This window comes from Anastrepha ludens, chromosome 2 (genome assembly GCF_028408465.1).
Source record: "Anastrepha ludens isolate Willacy chromosome 2, idAnaLude1.1, whole genome shotgun sequence".
Classification (NCBI taxonomy): domain Eukaryota; kingdom Metazoa; phylum Arthropoda; class Insecta; order Diptera; family Tephritidae; genus Anastrepha; species Anastrepha ludens.
Genome location: NC_071498.1, coordinates 65,145,224 through 65,163,903, shown reverse-complemented (window position 1 = coordinate 65,163,903; position 18,680 = coordinate 65,145,224). Strand labels below are relative to the sequence as shown.

The window sequence follows — 18,680 nt, the reverse complement described above, 5'->3', positions numbered from 1 at the left end:
ATCACCGCAAGGGACTTCTGGAGAAACGGGCTTCATACAAACAGCGATAACTTTTACAATTATTAATTAATTTTTTTTTAATTTTGCTAAAGTCAAGTCGAAACATGATGTGTTAATGCTATGTTTTTATTTTTGTAAAATAAAGCAATTGGCTAGCAAAACAAAAATTATTGAAAATCATAATTTTTCGAGCCTTTGACCATTTTATTTGTTTTCTTCTTTGAAATAAAAGAAATCCAAGTGGTTTCTCAGAAATATATGTATGTTAAAATATCCAATTCTTTTTTCCAAGTATAAATGTGCTTTATTTTTTAATATAAAAGCGAATGGGTTAATATGAAAGGAAAACGTAAACAAAAAAATATTGATAAAACGGCCATAGAGCAATAAGCAGATAAATAAAATAGCGTAACAGTAGTTTTAAATCTCTATCAATAAATTGAATCCATCGTTCCTACAGTAAAAAAAAGCGAATGTATGAAACCTTAATCCATGTTTCAAACCCTACAATGCCAATATTTACAGCAGAGGTCGCTGCTACACATTTCTCCGCCAGCTGACATGCGCTTGTTTATTGTGAATAACTGATAGCACAAGAAGCAGCATATTTGGCAATGGAAGTGTGGAATTGTTTTGTGCTAAACGAAAGCGCCTTTTATTAAACAGTTGAAATAATTTCGCCAAGTATAAATAATGTCATCACACGCTTCTACTAAAATTGATCAAAAAGAATATCTCAAAAAATACTTATCCGGTGATAAGTCAAAAAAGAAAAAGAAAGACAAGAAACGAAAACGAGAGTTTGGTTCCGCCAAAGTGAAAATTATTGACGACGATGCGACGTACAATCAAACACAAGAAGAATTTGATGAGGAGCTCCTTCTAGGAGGTGAAGATGCGCCGCAGATTGTCGGCGAGTATATTGAAGATATATCTAATGTACCAAAGTGGCGAAGCATTGTGGTGAAGGAGGAGCCCGAAGAAGAAAATGAAGTAAGCATGGATTTGAAGACGGATGAGGATCTCTGGGGACCTAAACAAATTAAACGCAAAATAAAAGATGAATTTTCGCCACCACGACGAAATCTAACCAAAGAAATGGCTAAACGGTCACCTGATATCTCACCCCCTAGACGTAAACATAAGAATAATTTGCCAAGTAAAGCTGAAAGCAGGAATGGGAGCTCTACTAAAGACAAATCGTTAAGAACGCATAATCATTCGCCAGGTAAAAGTAGTAGAAGAGGTAACGAACATTCGCCGTATCAAAGTACTCGAAGGGAAAGTCGACGTTCGCCTGAACAATACGCATCAAGGAGAAACGAACGTACACCGGATTACAGCCCGAGGAGAAATCGTAACCAATCACCAGATGGAAGTCTGCCGAAAACAAGCAAAAATACATTAGATCAGAGCCCTCTAAGAAGGAATTGCAAGCGCACTTCCGACCTAAGCCCGAGAAGAAGGGTTGCGCGGTCACCTGACCAGAGCCCGCCAAGGAAAGCCAAACGGTTATCCAATGAGAGCCCACCAAAGCGAAGTAACAGAACACCAGATCAAAGTCCTGCACGAAAGAATAAGCGTGCGGTTGATCAAAGTCCCCCAAGGAGAAGGGATCGTTCCCCATATCGACAAAGAAATAATTCTACCAGCCAAAGCCCACCTAGAAAGAGCAGCCAGTTTAGACAAAAAGTTGCTACAAGATCATCAAGTTCCGATCAAAGCCCACCAAGAAAAGGTAGAAATAAATCGACAAAAGGCAGGAGAAAAAGTCGCAGTCGTAGTGCTGAGCAGAATTTTCAACAACACAAAAAATATAGAGCATCGTACGCCGAATCCCCACCGAGGAGTAAAGATACCGAAAAATATCGTAGACGTAGCAAATCTCCCACGAAAATAAATCGTAGAAATTCTAGTGATAAATCACCGCCCACACGTTACGACGGCAGACGTTCACCGTCACGAAAGCACCAAAATGATTCACCAGTTCGCATAAAACGTGAAAAATGTTCACCAGATCAATCACCACCACGACGAAGGCAGGATATTGTTAAAATGGATCGCTCTCCTTCAGTGCAGCCCAAGCCTAGTCGATGGACTAAGTTGGAACGCAGAAGCAGCGATTCGCCACCACCAACTCACAAACCGAAAGCTTCTAGGACGCTGGATGGCAAAAAGGCTGGTATACAGGATGCCAAGTCACTTATGCAAGAGACTGAGGAGCGCCGTCAGCGAGAGGAGCGCATGTATAATGAAATGTCCAAGGAAGTGTCGGGACGCGATGCTGAGGTTCGCGTGCGCAGTACAGGTCGGAAGGGCCAACGCGCGCGCGACGCTGAAGAAGAAGATCCGGAAAAGCGACGCCGTAAAGAGGAACATGAACGGAAGAAAAAAGAAAAATACGATCGTTGGGGCAAAGGTTTAAAGCAAGTTGAGGAGCACAGACAACGTGCGCAGGCTGAGTCATATGAAGGCAGCAAGCCACTAGCTCGCTATGAAAATGACGAGGATTTGGATCGCTATCTACGCGAGCAAGAGCGCGCCGATGATCCAATGCTGGAGTATATGCGTAAAAAGAAGAAGGAACGACAGAAGGAGACGGGTGCCTTAGCGGAGATACCTAAGTATGAGGGCTCATATCCTGAAAATCGATTTGGCATACGACCTGGCTATAGGTGGGATGGCGTTGATAGGTCGAATGGCTTCGAAAAGAAGTGGTTTGATGTGCAAAATGAGAAACGCGCGGCACAGGTAGAGGCGTATCTGTACAGTGTGGAGGATATGTGAAGCAAATTAGGTACTGTTGTGTGACTTAAAATTATTGACTTCTGTAATATTTTTGATATTTTTGTTTTTCAGTTCTGTATGCTAGTAAACAGAGTTTTTATTTCTGTAGCAGTTATTGGGAAAAGATTCAGGAAAATCAATGCATTCCATCCGCTGTCTACAACTATCCTCCTCATTCATCATTTATATATATAATATTATGTGTAAAATTTTTTTATTAATATTAAAATTTTTTTGTATTAGGACTACAGAATAGAAATATACAAATATATATAATATATAGGTGTGTAAGTGGAAATTATTGTATTACATTTATTAGAGATGTTTCATTGTTATGGCGCTTAATAGCAAGAACTGTTAAACTACACTAGCAATTCATAGACTTAGTCAAATGTTTACCATATCAATGCCTTTGATATTGGGAGGCAAATTATGTATTAGATACCTGCTTTTACTCTAAAATACATTTCATCTCTTTTATACATAGTGTTGTAATGGCATAATGATCCCTATACTTTCCGTAATTTTTTTTTTTTTCTTCATAGATTCTAAAGTTTTCATTTGCTCGAAAATTGTGGATAGTAACTCTCAAGAGAATCTAATTTTTTTTTTACCGAATGCGAAAACGGACCATACGACATACAGTCACTTCGATAGGAAAACGTGAGGAGCATTTCAAAAAATAGCTGAAATGGTACATTCAAGCTCGTCAATAGATCAACACATTAGTGAACGCTTTATGGATGAAAATCGTGTGGTAAATAAGGGACGACAGGCCCCAAATAAAACGTTCACAGAGGAAGAGCGCGAAGAGTGTGAAGTGAATAAGAAAGAACCCCAGCATTTTCGAAGATCGTAGTTTTTGCAGGCGAGGTAAAACTAAACTTATTGGGACCAGATTGCAGACCTTTAACATAGCGCGAGGTCAATACTGAGCGCAAACCACAAAATTTACGAACTACTATAAATCACCGCGGTGGCAACGTTATGGTTTGGGCATGCATGCCATCAAAAGGAGTGGGAAATTTGACTCTGTAAGATAATTCGATTCAAAGCGCTAAAGAATTATCAATTGAAGATGCCTTTCTGTTTTATCGAGATAACAACCCTAAGCACAAATCACAAATAGTGCAAACATGGTCAATATATAAATGTGTCCACATTGTGGAAACTCCTATACAAGCACCGGGTTTGAAGTCATCGAAAATTTGTGGTCGGTTTTGAAGACATAAGAAAATACTACATCCATAACAAATCTGATCTCAAAAGGGCAAACCTTGAAGAGTGGAACCAAATTAGTACTGAATACACAAAAAATTGGTTGACTACATGCCACGTAGACGTGCAAGTAATGTAATTGATAATAAAGGATACCCAACAAAGTACTAAATACCTCAAAATTAAAAAAAAAAGGGTGTGTGTGTCAGCACCGACACGCGACTGGAGTTTACTCCTTAAGAACGATTACCGTGATATTTAAAAATATATTTAATATGCAAAAGGAGTAATTGCAGACCTTTTCTATATTACTGGAAAAATATAAATTTATTTATTCTATTCGCTATGGTAAGCCACCTGGAATGAACAATTTTTTTGGGGTTTTTCTTTTTTAAGCTGTCTTTGCAATCTTTTTCACTGGATATATCTGGTAGTGTGAATATAATTGGTTTATAATTGACGAAAGAAAGCTTCTCACAATCCTTCAATTTTTTCTCTATTTCACCGTTAAAGCTTTCAGACGTAGAGCCATCAATGTATTCAAACAAATGTCTAAGCGGTAGTTCATTGGCGTGTAATTGGCAGATGAACCATTGTAAGGGTTTTTGAAGACAATCTCCTCCAAAGGTTCAGACGATATCACTGGTATATGTAGGTTCTCAACGAACGCACAAGCACTAAATAGGCTGACTAGAAATTAGCAACCACAAGGAAATAAATATTTCCTACAAGTTTGCACCAACAAAGTAGCGCCACAAGGTAGGCAGTGCTTTTTCTCACTAGAATATAGAAAAAGGGCAACGCGTCACTTCCGTCAGCGTACACTTCCGGAGATTCACACGATTTTACTACCCATATTTTTCATACCATGGGCCTTATATATCGTTTCTTATCGAGTAAACTCCAAAAATATAAATACTTATATAGTTGCTCGTTTTTAACTGTATCATCTAACCTGAGGCGTTATTTTTTTCCCCTGCGTTACAATGAATTTTTTTTTTTCCTTGTACATTCCTCTCGGGAGCATAGGGCCTCGACAAGACTCTTCCATCGTACACGGTTCTGTGCTGTTGTTTTTGTTCCGTCCCATGAGATTTCAGCATCTGCTAGTTCGCGCAACATCGACCTTCTCCAAGTGTTTTTTGGTCGACCGCGACCTCTGCACAATGAAATTAGTGCACTTTTTGAGATATAATATTTACATACTTTGTTTTTCCATTTTCGCAAAATATTATGCAATATAAAACTCTTTAAACCTGTACCTGTATCAAATAAGCTAGGAGTGTCTCCAGCAGCTGGTTCTGCGTTATGGGAATGCCTCGGATTTATATTCAGCCAAGGGCAGTCATGCCACCGGAACTCAGCAAAAATTTAGAGGGAATGTTCATGCTGGTACAACAACAACACCAAATGCTGTACTGCCTCAACCCATCTGACACCAGAAGCTCTTTGGGTTCTATCAAAGGAAATAGTTTCCGTATTCTGGAGGAGTCACATAGGATGCTACATTGAAAGCCAAAGCTAAACCACGAACACTTTCTAAAAACACAACCAAGAGTTACTTTACTCGTAGAAATATTTTACACAACGGTGACTTCTATCTGATAAATTTAAATTGAAGACAAAGCGTCTACATAAGGGGGCGTCCATAAATTACGTGAGATGTTTAAGGGGGGGAGGGGGTCGAGTCAAATCTCATCTAATCTTACGTTGGAGAGAGGGGGGGTCTCGGCAAATATCACGCAATTTTTTTTCTGATTGAAACAAAAACATTGTACATGCTTAAGATTTAATCTCAAGCGTAATCGTAGTATGATTAAGATCATTCACTAATTCGTTCGAAAGAAAATAATTTCATTCATACTTCGACGTTATATGTACATTACTCTTGTCAAACTACCATATTTGTTTTATACCAAATAGCTCAATTTAATCTGAATTTTGCGGTACAGTGTAGCCCGTCGGTTGTTTTCGCGCCACTATGAGCCGAACGCCCTATCACTCAGGTTGACGTTTGACAATTCCGGACTTTAAAGAACATGACAGAAAATCATTTGCTCCATTTCTAATACGCGTACCGATTCAACCGCTGAATGCCTTTATCAGTACGCCTTATGATCTCTATTGCCCAAGTATACGTGATGATTTAGAGAAAATATGCTGCAGTACATGCGGTATTTACTTCGCATCTATCACAAGAGCTGCAGAGCACAGGAGAGCAGCTCACATTGCACCAGCTAAGCAAGCGCGTATGTTCCGCAAAGTGCGACCCTCACGGATTGTCACAAGACGAGCTAATGATTTACTGTGCGCAAGCTTCAACGGCTTAGAGTGGCTAGATTAGAACGAAGTTGAAGGAGCACATGATTTTACGGAAAATCATATGGACATGTTGGTCCCAATAGTCTCTCTTGAAACCGCGCATGATTCTCCATGGACTGAATTAGAGTAGATATTCTTTTTTTAATCGCAGTAGTTACAATTTAAGTCTTCTATTGTTAAGGCGTCCCGGTGGTCTAGAACTCGAAAATTTGGGGTATTGTGAAGAATTTTTTTTATAATAAAAAAAAAGAAAAACGATTTTTAAATTTTTAGATTTTTTATTTATCTTCTTTTATATACCAAAATGATTTTCTTTTTTAATTTTAATAATTAAAAAATTGGCGCTGAAGTTGACCCTCCCGAAAAAATGGACAAGGACGGTGTTGTCTATTTTGACTCTTTTATTTATTTGAAACACAAAAACCAAAGAAATTTTAAATCAGTATGACTGTAGCTATGCCCCGCTCCTGGAATAAAAAAAAACATTTCACAAAATGTCGCGGTTTTGAATTTGACACTTTAAAACTCGGGTTTGTTTCAATTGTTTAAACACAAAATTGCGAAATAATTGAAATAATAATTTGTTTCTAGTACAGGCGATAGCCATTGATGTAGTGAACAACATATTAAAATTTCAGACGATTCGGTTGAATGGTTTTTTTTTTTGACAACACCAGTCCGAAAAAAGGAGGATGGTTCCATGTGTAGAAGTCCACGCAAGTGGGGAAAGTTACTGATCGCCATTCACTTGGGAGTGGCCAGGACGATTCTTCTACATATGGTTCAAGCAGCTCACAACGGCCGGGATTAGCCCACGTATCCTCTGGGTAGCTCCCGAACACCCGTTCGGGAGTGAGCTAACGTGAGAAGGCGAAGCATTCCAGGATAGCTGGTTGTGCGCTGGGTTTGGGACCCGCCACTTAAAAATCCCCCCCAATGAAAAGAATTACAAAGCCTCGGATGAGAACTGCCTTTACTGATGACGACCCCTGCAAACGAAATAAGGAATATGATTTGAGGGCATGCACCTGGAATGTCCGGTCCCTTAATGGGGAAGGTGCCTCTGCCCGGCTGGTTGATGTCCTCGTGAGAGTAAAGGCTGACATCACTGCCATCCAAGAGATGCGATGGACGGGGCAAGGTAAGAAAACCATAGGACCTTGCGACGTCTACTACAGCTGCCATGTAAAGGAGCGCAAATTCGGTGTCGGATTTGTTGTGGGAGAGAGACTTCGTCGCCAAGTACTGTCGTTCACTCCGGTGGACGAGCGTCTCGCAATAATCCGCATCAAAGCGCGATTTTTTAACATCTCGCTAATTTGCGCCCACGCCCCGACGGAAGAGAAGGACGATGCGACCAAAGATTCCTTCTATGAGCGCTTGGAACGTTCCTATGAGCGCTGCCCCCGCCACGACATAAAAATCGTGCTTGGCGACTTCAACGCCAGGGTGGGCAAGGAGGGAATTTTTGGTCCCACAGTCGGAAAATTCAGCCTGCACAACGAAACATCCGGTAACGGACAGAGGCTGATCGACTTCGCCGGGGCCCGAAACATGGTAGTCTGCAGCACCAGATTCCAGCATAAAAAGATACACCAAGCTACCTGGCTGTCTCCTGATCGAAAAACGCGAAACCAGATCGATCATGTTGTGATAGATGGAAGACACGCTTCTAGTGTATTAGATGTACGTACGATCCGAGGGCCCAACATCGACTCGGATCATTACCTTGTTGCAGCCAAGCTGCGCACCCGCCTCTGTGCAGCAAAAAACGTACATCTACCTACGCAAAGAATGTTCGACATCGAAAAGCTGCAATCACAACAGACAGCCAGAAGATTCGCCACTCGACTCTCACTCCTGCTCTCGGAGAGCACTGCCCAACAAACCGGCATGCGCGAGCAATGGAGCAACATTTCTCGTTCACTACGTACCGCCGCCGAAGAAGAAATCGGATTCCGGCGAGCCCGAAAAAACAATTGGTACGACGAGGAATGTCATGCTGCCGCAGAAAGAAAGGATGCCGCCTATAGAGCCACGCTGCGATCGGGCGCAACGCGAGCCATGTGGGATCGCTACAGAGAGCTGAAAAAGGAAGAGAGACGTATTATCCGACAGAAGAAACGAGAGGCCGAAATACGTGAGTGCGAGGAGCTTGAGATGCTGGTCAACAGGAACAACGCCCGAAAATTTTACCAGAAAGTTCGGCGGCTTACAGAAGGTTTCAAGACCGGGGCGTTTTCCTGTAAGAACAAAGACGGCGATCTGGTGACTGACGTACAGAGCAATCTTAAATTATGGAGGGAACACTTCTCGAACCTGTTAAACGGTGACAGCTGCGCATGTCATAGAGAATGTGAAGATCCCGATACCCCAATCGTTGACGACGGAATTGTCGTTCCGTTACCCGACCATGACGAGGTGAGAATAGCAGTATCACGGCTAAAAAACAACAAAGCCGCGGGCGCCGACGGCCTGCCGGCTGAGCTATTCAAACATGGCGGCGAGGAGCTGGTAAGGTGCATGCATCAGCTCCTATGCAAAATATGGTCGGATGAAAGCATGCCTGCCGATTGGAATTTAAGTGTGCTCTGCCCAATCCATAAGAAGGGCGATCCTGCAATTTGTGCCAATTACCGCGGGATTAGTCTTCTAAATATCGCCTATAAGGTTCTAGCGAGCGTATTGTGTGAAAGGCTGAAGCCCACCGTCAACCAACTGATTGGACCTTATCAGTGTGGCTTCAGACCTGGAAAGTCCACCATTGACCAAATATTCTCAATACGCCAAATCCTGGAAAAGACCCATGAAAGGAGAATCGACACACACCATCTTTTCGTCGACTTCAAAGCTGCATTCGACAGTACGGAAAGGAGTTACCTGTATGCCGCGATGTCTGAATTTGGTATCCCCGCAAAACTAATACGGCTATGTAAGATGACGTTGCTCAACACCAGCAGCGCCGTCAGAATTGGGAAGGACCTCTCCAAGCCGTTTGATACCAAACGAGGTTTCAGACAGGGTGACTCGCTGTCGTGTGACTTCTTTAACCTGATGTTGGAGAGCATCGTACGAGCCGCTGAACTTAATCGCTCAGGCACAATTTTTTATAAGAGCGTACAATTGCTGGCGTATGCCGATGATATTGACATCATCGGCCTTAACAACCGCGCTGTTAGTTCTGCCTTCTCCAAACTGGATAAAGAGGCAAAGCGAATGGGTTTGGTGGTGAACGAGGACAAAACGAAGTACCTCCTGTCTTCAAACAAACAGTCGGCGCACTCGCGTATCGGCACCCACGTCACTGTTGACAGTTATAATTTTGAGGTTGTAAAAGACTTCGTGTATTTAGGAACCAGCATTAACACCGATAACAATGTCAGCCTTGAAATCCAACGTAGAATCTCTCTTGCCAACAAGTGCTACTTTGGACTAAGTAGGCAATTGAGCAGTAAAGTCCTCTCTCGACGAACAAAACTAACACTCTACAAGACTCTCATCATGCCCGTCCTAACGTATGGCGCAGAAGCTTGGACGATGACAACATCCGATGAAGCGACGCTTGGAGTGTTCGAGAGAAAGATTCTGCGTAAGATTTTTGGACCTTTGCACGTTGGCAATGGCGAATATCGCAGACGATGGAACGATGAGCTGTATGAGCTTTACGACGACATAGACATAGCGCAGCGAATAAAGATCCAGCGGCTTCGTTGGCTGGGTCATGTCGTCCGAATGGATACAAACGCTCCGGCTTTGAAAGTATTCGATGCGGTACCAGCTGGTGGTAGCAGAGGAAGAGGAAGGCCTCCTCTGCGTTGGAAAGATCAGGTGGAGAAGGACTTGGCTTCACTTGGTGTGTCCAATTGGCGCCGGTTAGCACGAGAGAGAAACGACTGGCGCGCTTTGTTAATCTCGGCCAAAATCGCGTAAGCGGTTATCGCGCCAATTAAGAAGAAGAAGTCCGAAAAAAGTCATTTCGAGAAAAATGAGTTTAAAGTTTGAGGTACAGAAGCGCGCTGACCGCTCTCTACCTAGTTAATAGCCTGTAGAAGCTATAATATTGGGACTTTCCGTATGAAAATTTCACGGCATATTCTTAAGATGCTATACTTTCGAAATATCGAAAAACAAAAATCAATTTTTTGAAATTTCTAGACCACTTAAAGAGTGGGCAAGTCCCAAAACAAAAGGAGAACTAACAGAGGCAGCGAGAAACAGCCACAAATTTAATTACATCATTAACGATATGACCTGACAACCGTATGGCTAAGAGCAAACACGGATACGCCGACCAAAAAGAAGTAAATAGCTACATGAATACCCTTAGTTGCAGTTTTGTTTATTCCCAGCTAGCAAAATTGCCTGATATCTTTCAAAGTTGTCGTCAAAAAAGTCGAAAAGTTTATGATTTCTGACCGATATCAGTCGAAGAAACATATGGAGAGGTTAACAGGAAGTTTGGACGGCCCGCCGTGTGGAATGCTGATTAATTTTCCGACGAGTTTGATGCATTTTTAACATTCACTTAAAATTTATTTCGTATACAATTTCACTCAATTTCATTTCCATATAAAAACTCAATTTTAAATTTTGCGTCCTTCGTCCAGTTTTTGAATATGTCTAAAATATTCTTAATTAATTCTTCGGCACGGGAGCTTGAAGTTTGTAGCATATTTTACAATATCAAACTCCAATGCCAAATAATTAATTTATTACCAAAATGAATGCGAGAATATTAATCATCATATCTTTTAGAAACTTTGTAAAGTTGGGGTCCTTGAGTGGTATATTATTTTTTGCCGAAATGAACGAAAATTAATGCAGTAACTGATAATATACTATCATGCCTCTGCTTGTGGGATCTCGCTATCAAAATGAAACATTTTTAATAAAAATACCCTGCAAGACAAAATAAACGTGTGCTCAACTAGGTCCCTTTCCTTAGCTTGGATGGTATTACGTAGGTTTCTTTTATTCTGTGGAGGTCGGTGTACTAGATAGGGCTATTTTGCTGGGGCGGCAACCCTTGGTTGGGAAAAACCCTAGGTGTTTCAGTACGTAGAACCGACTGCCATGGGAACTCTTTCTGTCCAAAATAATAATAATAAAAAATAACTTAAAACATTACTAAATTTATTTTATTTTTATTTTTTATTCTAAAAAACTTGCATGCTACTAAAATTATTAGGCTACATTTTTAAAATATTTCTATACTCTTCTTAAAAGTTTTTTGCTTTGACCGCATGCAACCCTAGCTGTTGCATTGGCCGATAACAATTTTGATCGATAACTGCTAATTTGGCGCTGAAGAGACCAAAGAACCAAAATAAACAACACAATAAACCAGCGTACAAAGCGAATGAGCTAAGCAATAAGAAACATATTAAACGTTCTCTAATGAAAACAACAGTTGGTTATTTTTGTGATTATCATTATGTTCGCGTTGTATCTGCAAGCACAGTATTGGAATTCAGTGTGAAAATATTTCCTTTTATTTGTGCCTCAAACACTCAACTCGTTTACGAACAATTAAACAAATTAAAGTACATTTAAAATTGATTACAATTGGTAAGTAGAATTAGATCGATGGAATTGACTGAAATATATAGAAGTGCTTTGCTTTGAAAGTGTCTGAAAATATTGGCGGAGCATCTTGTGTTGCTGACTTTATGGACTGGAGCTGCGTATATACATATATATTTGATGCTGGCAGCAAGTAGCTAATTTGACTTACTTTATCCACTCGCTAAGTGAATATAAACACTACTTTTGCCAGATGTTTCCTGTTAATGTATGAATGCAGCTGTGCCTAAGAATGGGTCTAAGTTCTGTTTGATGATTCCAAATTGTGTATAATCCCTCTACCTTGGAGCATGTCAAGTTCAAGGTTTTCACCTTGCTGCTTTTTTAATTATTTGTACGCTCTTGCCCCATTGGTTGTAGATATCACTTCTTTTATTTTAAGCAAATGTATGTTAATGTAGGCAGGCCCGACGAGAGGGGGGAATCGGGTACTTTTTCCCCCGGGCCTGGAGTTTTCAGAGGGGCCCGGACTCGAGAGTAATTCGAATTATATGAATTAGACATAATTTGAAGGGGTCCGCATCTCAAGTTTCCGCCCGGGGCCCGAATACTCTCTCCACGGTCCTGAATGTAGGTATATGAACATTCCAGTTGCAAGTACTGCTTTATATATAATTTGACGTAAATGTAATTAAATATCTGATTATCGTCGGTTAGAACCAGTACAGGTGAGATTCAAGTAATAGTCATCATCGGGGAGCACACAGTTCGCAAGAAGCACTCAACTCCAATGAGGTTCAGTTAACCCACCAGCTAATGCAAGATACAGTGTGATGGAATCACGTTGAATCTCGTTCAAGGCCTGCCGCTATAGTTGCATTGCGTAATGATTGACTGATGTATGTCTTTTCCATGGCAGTCTGTTCGAAAAGTTGGTTTCTGATACGTCTGGAAGGTATCTTGGCTTCAAGGGGGTACCTGTTGTTATGGGATCAGCGTAATATCCCAGCCGAAGCATGGCTGCGTGCATGCCTTTGAAAATCACTTTCTTAATAGATTGCTTAGACAGCCGGTTCTACGTAACCGGAACGACTCGAATTTATAGCTGACATCACTCCAGCAGCATTCCCTGTATATGTATGGGGAATGTTTATGTTGCTACAACAACACGCATACATGCCGAAGAGATCTGGTCCTGTGCCATTATCTTCCTATCAAGGCTAAGGAACCACACAAAATATTTCCTCTATTTGGAACTGCTGTACTGTAGAAAATTGAACTAGTAATTGTATGCAAGCCCTCATTGGTACGATACACGTCGTCTGTCTTGTGAACATATTGTAATTAAAAAAAAAATTGTGAAATATGTTGTTTGCAGCGATTGCGCTCCCAAAAACTATTAATTTTCTAATAAAATTACTTTTAGACTCTCAAATATCTAAATATAAAGTAATTTTTCTTCCACCTACGCTAATGTTACAAAATACAGTTTTCTGATTACATACCAGGTAAAAACGTATGTGTGTGTGTATGTATAAATATAAAAAAAAAAATATATAAATATATAAAAAGCTTAATTGTTTTGTCTCCAATTATATTTGTTTGCCCTGAACTTGACAGTGTCGTAACCTATGGTTGCCACTCCGTCGATGAGCGCCGTTTTAGCTTGGTTATTTCGGCTTACATGGTTATTCGCTAACTGCTGCTGACTTGCTAATTTTGTTTATTTGTTGTGGTTGTGTTTGTGCTTTTGTTTGCTTGCATCTATTTAACTCTTATATGTGTGTATACCGACTGGTGAGCTTTTTATTAATTGCTGTTTTTGTTTTTGCTTTTAGTGTGTTTGCCGTTTCTTATTTAGTTACATGTGTGCCTCTTGTCTTTTGCGAGTGCGATCACTGGCCTATAAGTCTCCTACCCTTGGCATTGTTCTTATTAAGTGTTTCACACTGTCTAGAGCGACCATGAATTCGTTTCTTCAACTCGTCATATTCTACATCAAATGTACATACACGCATACATATGTATGAATGTAAAAATATTTATGTGACTGCAATATAAACACAGTAACCACATGCGACCGAATTCTAACGTTTATCAATCTCACATATTTACATATGTGCTTACACATACTAACGAGGCGCCTACTCGCCAATAGACTTGTACTTTAGAACCACATAGTTTACGTTTCTAGCAGCCCTGCGGTCGGAGCATTTGTCAATTTAAGTATTTGTAAATGTTAATGTTTGTTGCGGCTGCCCTTTTTGTGATGTTGACGTCAGAGTATTATTGTTTGTATTATTATTCGTTGTTTTTTGTTTTTGTTTTTCTTTTTGTTTTTAATTTGATTATTACATTAAGTAGCGCGGCAGCATATGTACATAGCTATTTGCTGGCTGTTACATCAACAAACATTGCTAGCGATTTACGATTTTTCAATTAATTTGGAATTTCACCTCGAAAAGTTCTTTGACTTCATACGACGTGTAGGCCCTCCAATCGTTGTTTCGCTTCATAAATGCAAATACGACACTTTACGCTGACAAGGCGTGATCTACAAAGACGCGAAATATTAAATAGGCATTCCAAAACATGTTTTACTCTTACATACATATGTACATGCGTACATTGGTGCCCAATAGAAGTAACAGTACTTGAGGAAACTCACATCAGAAAAATTTCACTAAAAGGGTGGAATTCAAAGTTTTTGTTAATAAATTATTAATTTTAAATGCTTTCCTCTGGAACCCCGCATATCAACAAGCTGTTGCGCTCAATTACATCCCCTTAGCATAGCGCTGTTAATAGTGACTGAGCAGAGAGAGAGCGAAAGCAACAGGATGCCCTGGTCTTCGCTTTGTTTTGCTTGGTACTACAAATGTGCTTGGCAGCATTTTTGAATCTACGATTCGCACGTGTTCGTCCCACAGTTTTTCACAAATATGAAAAATTATGAAAACGGGAGGTGGTAGAAAAATAAAAGAAGGTGGATGGCGTAGAAGAGCACTTAAGCAGCAGGAGCGCCAGTTTATTGAGTTTTTCCGCAGCATTTACATACCTTTGTATGTAGAAATCTATGTATTTTTAAGTTGTAGCTTACAATTTTGAGCATGACAAGCTCTATGTATTTATATATTTACTTTTCTTCTTGCAATTTTCCAGTTTTCTTGGCTGTTTGCGGAAAATAGAAAATCACTTCATCCACAAGTTTATTACTGAAAGGGGTTGTATCGGCAATTGAACTATGCACATATGTCTACATATAGATGTATATGTATGTATGTATGTATGTATGTACGTAAAGTATACCTAATGGTGGACTCAGAAACTTATCCGGGGGGCATGCCAAAAATTGATTTTTGATTTTGTTAATGAAGAATAATTCAAAAATTATAAAGGCATAGCTGAAAAATTGATACCTGAGAAAGGAGGCAACCCAAAAATTGATATTTGAGTTTCTTAATAAAGAAGAATTCAAAAAGCCTAAAGTCATACCTGAGAAATTTGTTTCCAAAATCTTTGTCACACTAAAAATTGGCAGGTAGGTAGAATTGTGTTCCGTCTTGAGGCTCACTGCAGGCTTAGTGACTCTTTGTAGAAAGGACATTGCTGGCTTTGGAATGACACTAAATCAGAAGTCACTTATCAATTAACCCTTTTGCATCACCGCTCGAAAGGCGCAATTTACTCAAAATACCTTGTGTTGGCAGGATTTTTACTGTTTGTTCTAATGAAAAGAATGTTTCAGGATTACAAAAATTATTACTTTTCCTCAAACTTTAACAAAACAATAATTTATTCCGGACTATTCTGTCAAATGATGCAAAAGGGTTAATAATGAGCCAAAAAATCATGGCTCCTAATTTGTCAAAACCAATAACGGATTAATTGTTGTTGTAACAACATATCCAGAAATATTCTGATGAGTGATCTGAAGTGGGGCGGTCTTTAACCGAATATTACTCGGGTTGTTCCGCTAAGATAGATCCAAATAGATAGTATTCGGAATTTGTTGTTGTATTTAATGTGAGGAAAATTCATGAAAGATTTACATAATTCAGTAGCAAATGCCAACGGGTGTGAAAAATTCTCTCTATCACGAGATGCATCGCCTATGAGACGATTTAGATGAAAGAAAATTATTTTTTTTTGTCATTAATTTCAAATTTATAATAATTTTCCGATTTGTAGGTACATATGCGTGTACTTGATGCCTCTCAAGCTCAACAAGGACGTGCTTATTTTTGCTTTTGGTGGGCTTATACTATGAATTTCCTTTCAGACTTTCCTTCAGATTTGGGAAATAAATATAAATAAAATCTGAAACGCAACCTCCCAAGTGCAGGGTATTCGCACAAGAAGTGCTAAATGGATTCTACACCTATGTCTGCCAATTATTGGCTGCCATATGACCAATAGTCTAGTATCCCGTTGGCGTTCCCGTGACAAGTGAATGTACAACTTAAAGAACCTCAGTTTGTTTAGAGTTTTTCGTTCACCGCACTAAGCCATCAATTATGATGATGATGACGTGTTGATAGTGAATGCGATAGGGATTCCAAATTAGCTCACCTGTTGTTTGTGGCTGCTCTAGCATTCTCCTCAACAAGTGGAAGACATATAAGCCCTATATTTGGATTCCATTCGCCAAGTCTTTCTCTAACCCTTTCTCCCGTAAGTCAGCACAGATTGATGTTGTGCTGTCGAAAAGATTCTGGCATTTTTCATCGAATATCGAGTTTGCCCTTGATTGGCAAGAACCCAAGTTCTACTGCCCTCACAAGTAAGAATGACAGAGCACAACCTTACGCATAATCTAGGTGGAGAGAATGCAGAAGGTGTGGCCATTACAGACCGTTAGGCGGCTCTCAGCGATTTTGAGGGAGTCAGCTGCTTTGCTGAGGTAACAGGGGATGTGACTGCGGTTTGTTTACAATAAGGTTGGGAAAACTGAGGTTGATACAAAAGATGATATAAAGAGATGAAATAGAAAGAAAATTAACCCAGCCACCGCCCCTCTTACTTACGTCTACAATTGTTTGGAAGACTGATCGAGTGCAACTAACCTCACTTTACACTTTTTTTTTATTGCATTAGCCTCTCTCTCTGTCAAATCCCCCAATGACGTAACAGCCAATGTTATTCTCACCATTTCGTTTCGGCTGGCCAAACCTTGTAATCACCATCTTGTACAGTTTTAAGCCGACTCCGAATAGCAGATATTTTTTATGAGGAACTTTTTCATGGCGGAAATACACTCGGAGGTTTGCCATTGCCTGGCGAGGGGCGACCGCTATTAGAAAAAATTTTCTTGATGTTTCACGCACCAACCCATTCGGCTACGGCGGCCGTCTTGACGCATAATGAAGTGAAAAAATGAGCGTATTTTCGCTGTAACGCAATTGTAGACCAGGTGTGTGAGAAAACTAAGAAGAGAGTGTCAAAATTGCGAGCTTCTGTAAACAAAAAAAAAGAAAAGTTAGGTAAGGATAAGATAAGCAAGCAGGAGAATAGAAAGAGAAAAGTTTGTTACCGAAACGACCCGGATTTATAGTATATCCGGCCAAGGGCTGTCACTCCAGCAGCCTTCCCTGTATATAAATATGGGGAATGTTTATGCTGCTACAACGACAACAACAAAGAAAAAAGTAGTTTGTAACAAAAAATTTAAAAAATTACACCAGCTTAATATTTTATTCTTTCAACCCAAAATATACAGACCTTGTACCTGGCCAATACGCTGTGCCTTGTGTGCGTGTAACTCTTTAAGTACATCATCTGAATTGGATTGCTGTTGTTGTAACAGCATAAACATTCCTCAGTCCAGGTCGCTCCGGTAACGTAGAACCGATTGTCGTGGGAGCTTTGGGTTGCTGTTTTTATGAGCTGGTAACTGCCTACTGACAACTGAATTGAATGGGTGCTACTGTTCTTGTCTCGCTTTCGTATTCAACAAATCTTGAAGCTAAATGAAGCACCCTATCATATTTACTATTTGCGTGTAATTCTAATAGGAATCCTTCTTTGTGGTAGTGATAGCAATGGTGGTATTTACATAGCCGTTTGGTGGTGGTTTAATTGCTTGAATTCATTGAAAATTTACAAATTTGCTTTAGAAAAGGAATTCGCTTAGCTTCGTTGGCATTTAGTGGCAACCATAAAAAGCAAATAGTTGTGTGATGATAGTCAGAATTCGGAGTATGTACGTATGTATGCATAGGTATGTATGTATTTATAATAATGGATTTCCTACTGTTGAAGTGTGGGGTACAGTCTTTCAAGGCTGCGTAGACTTCTAAGCAGCAGCTTTATCACTTCAGAGCTTAAGCTAAAGAACTCTTATTGTATGTTATGCTTCTTCATTATTTTGTTATTGTGATCAGCAATCCAAGTAATACATAAGTATGTACATACATGCGGCCCATGTGCGTGTATAGGAATTTCATATGTAATTTTTACATTTATTTCCAATTCACTTTGTAATTCCTTTGCTTTGTAATGCTCGCATGTAATTCACCCCTCTGATTTGCGCGTCCTGCCTTATTGCTTCCCTCAAACTTTTGACAATAGCTGAGCTACTTGCATGGAAATAAGATTTCCCTCAAATTTATCATGGAAAATATTTCGAAGAACTGGTTCTGCTAATTTGAACACGTGCAAATCTCTTGTCCTTCGGTTTACTTGCACGCCAGTTGACCGATTTCTTGGGTGAAACAATGCCTGCTCCATGGGTGTTTGGAAAGTGGCTATTGTGTTTTTGAATCAAATCAGCATTTCTAATTTCTTCAGCATACACGTTTTTCGCGATTTCATCATAGTAAAATAAAGGG

General features: G+C 40.0%; 2 protein-coding genes across 2 annotated transcripts in view; both read left to right on the top strand.

Moving 5' to 3' along the window:
• The first annotated feature begins 586 nt into the window (after window positions 1-586).
• LOC128871656 (BUD13 homolog) lies at window positions 587-3,269 on the top strand. Its single transcript, XM_054113583.1, has 2 exons — window positions 587-2,797; window positions 2,860-3,269. Exon 1 carries the CDS (start codon window positions 694-696, stop codon window positions 2,785-2,787), a length of 2,094 nt encoding a protein of 697 aa, XP_053969558.1. The 5' UTR covers window positions 587-693; the 3' UTR covers window positions 2,788-2,797; window positions 2,860-3,269.
• An 8,407-nt stretch (window positions 3,270-11,676) lies between these two features.
• LOC128871654 (protein CREBRF homolog) overlaps window positions 11,677-18,680 on the top strand; it is a 161,784-nt gene continuing 154,780 nt past the window's right edge. Inside the window, exon 1 of the mRNA XM_054113581.1 lies at window positions 11,677-11,895. The gene's annotated coding sequence lies outside the window, so the exon portion shown is untranslated. The remainder of the gene's footprint in view (window positions 11,896-18,680) is intronic.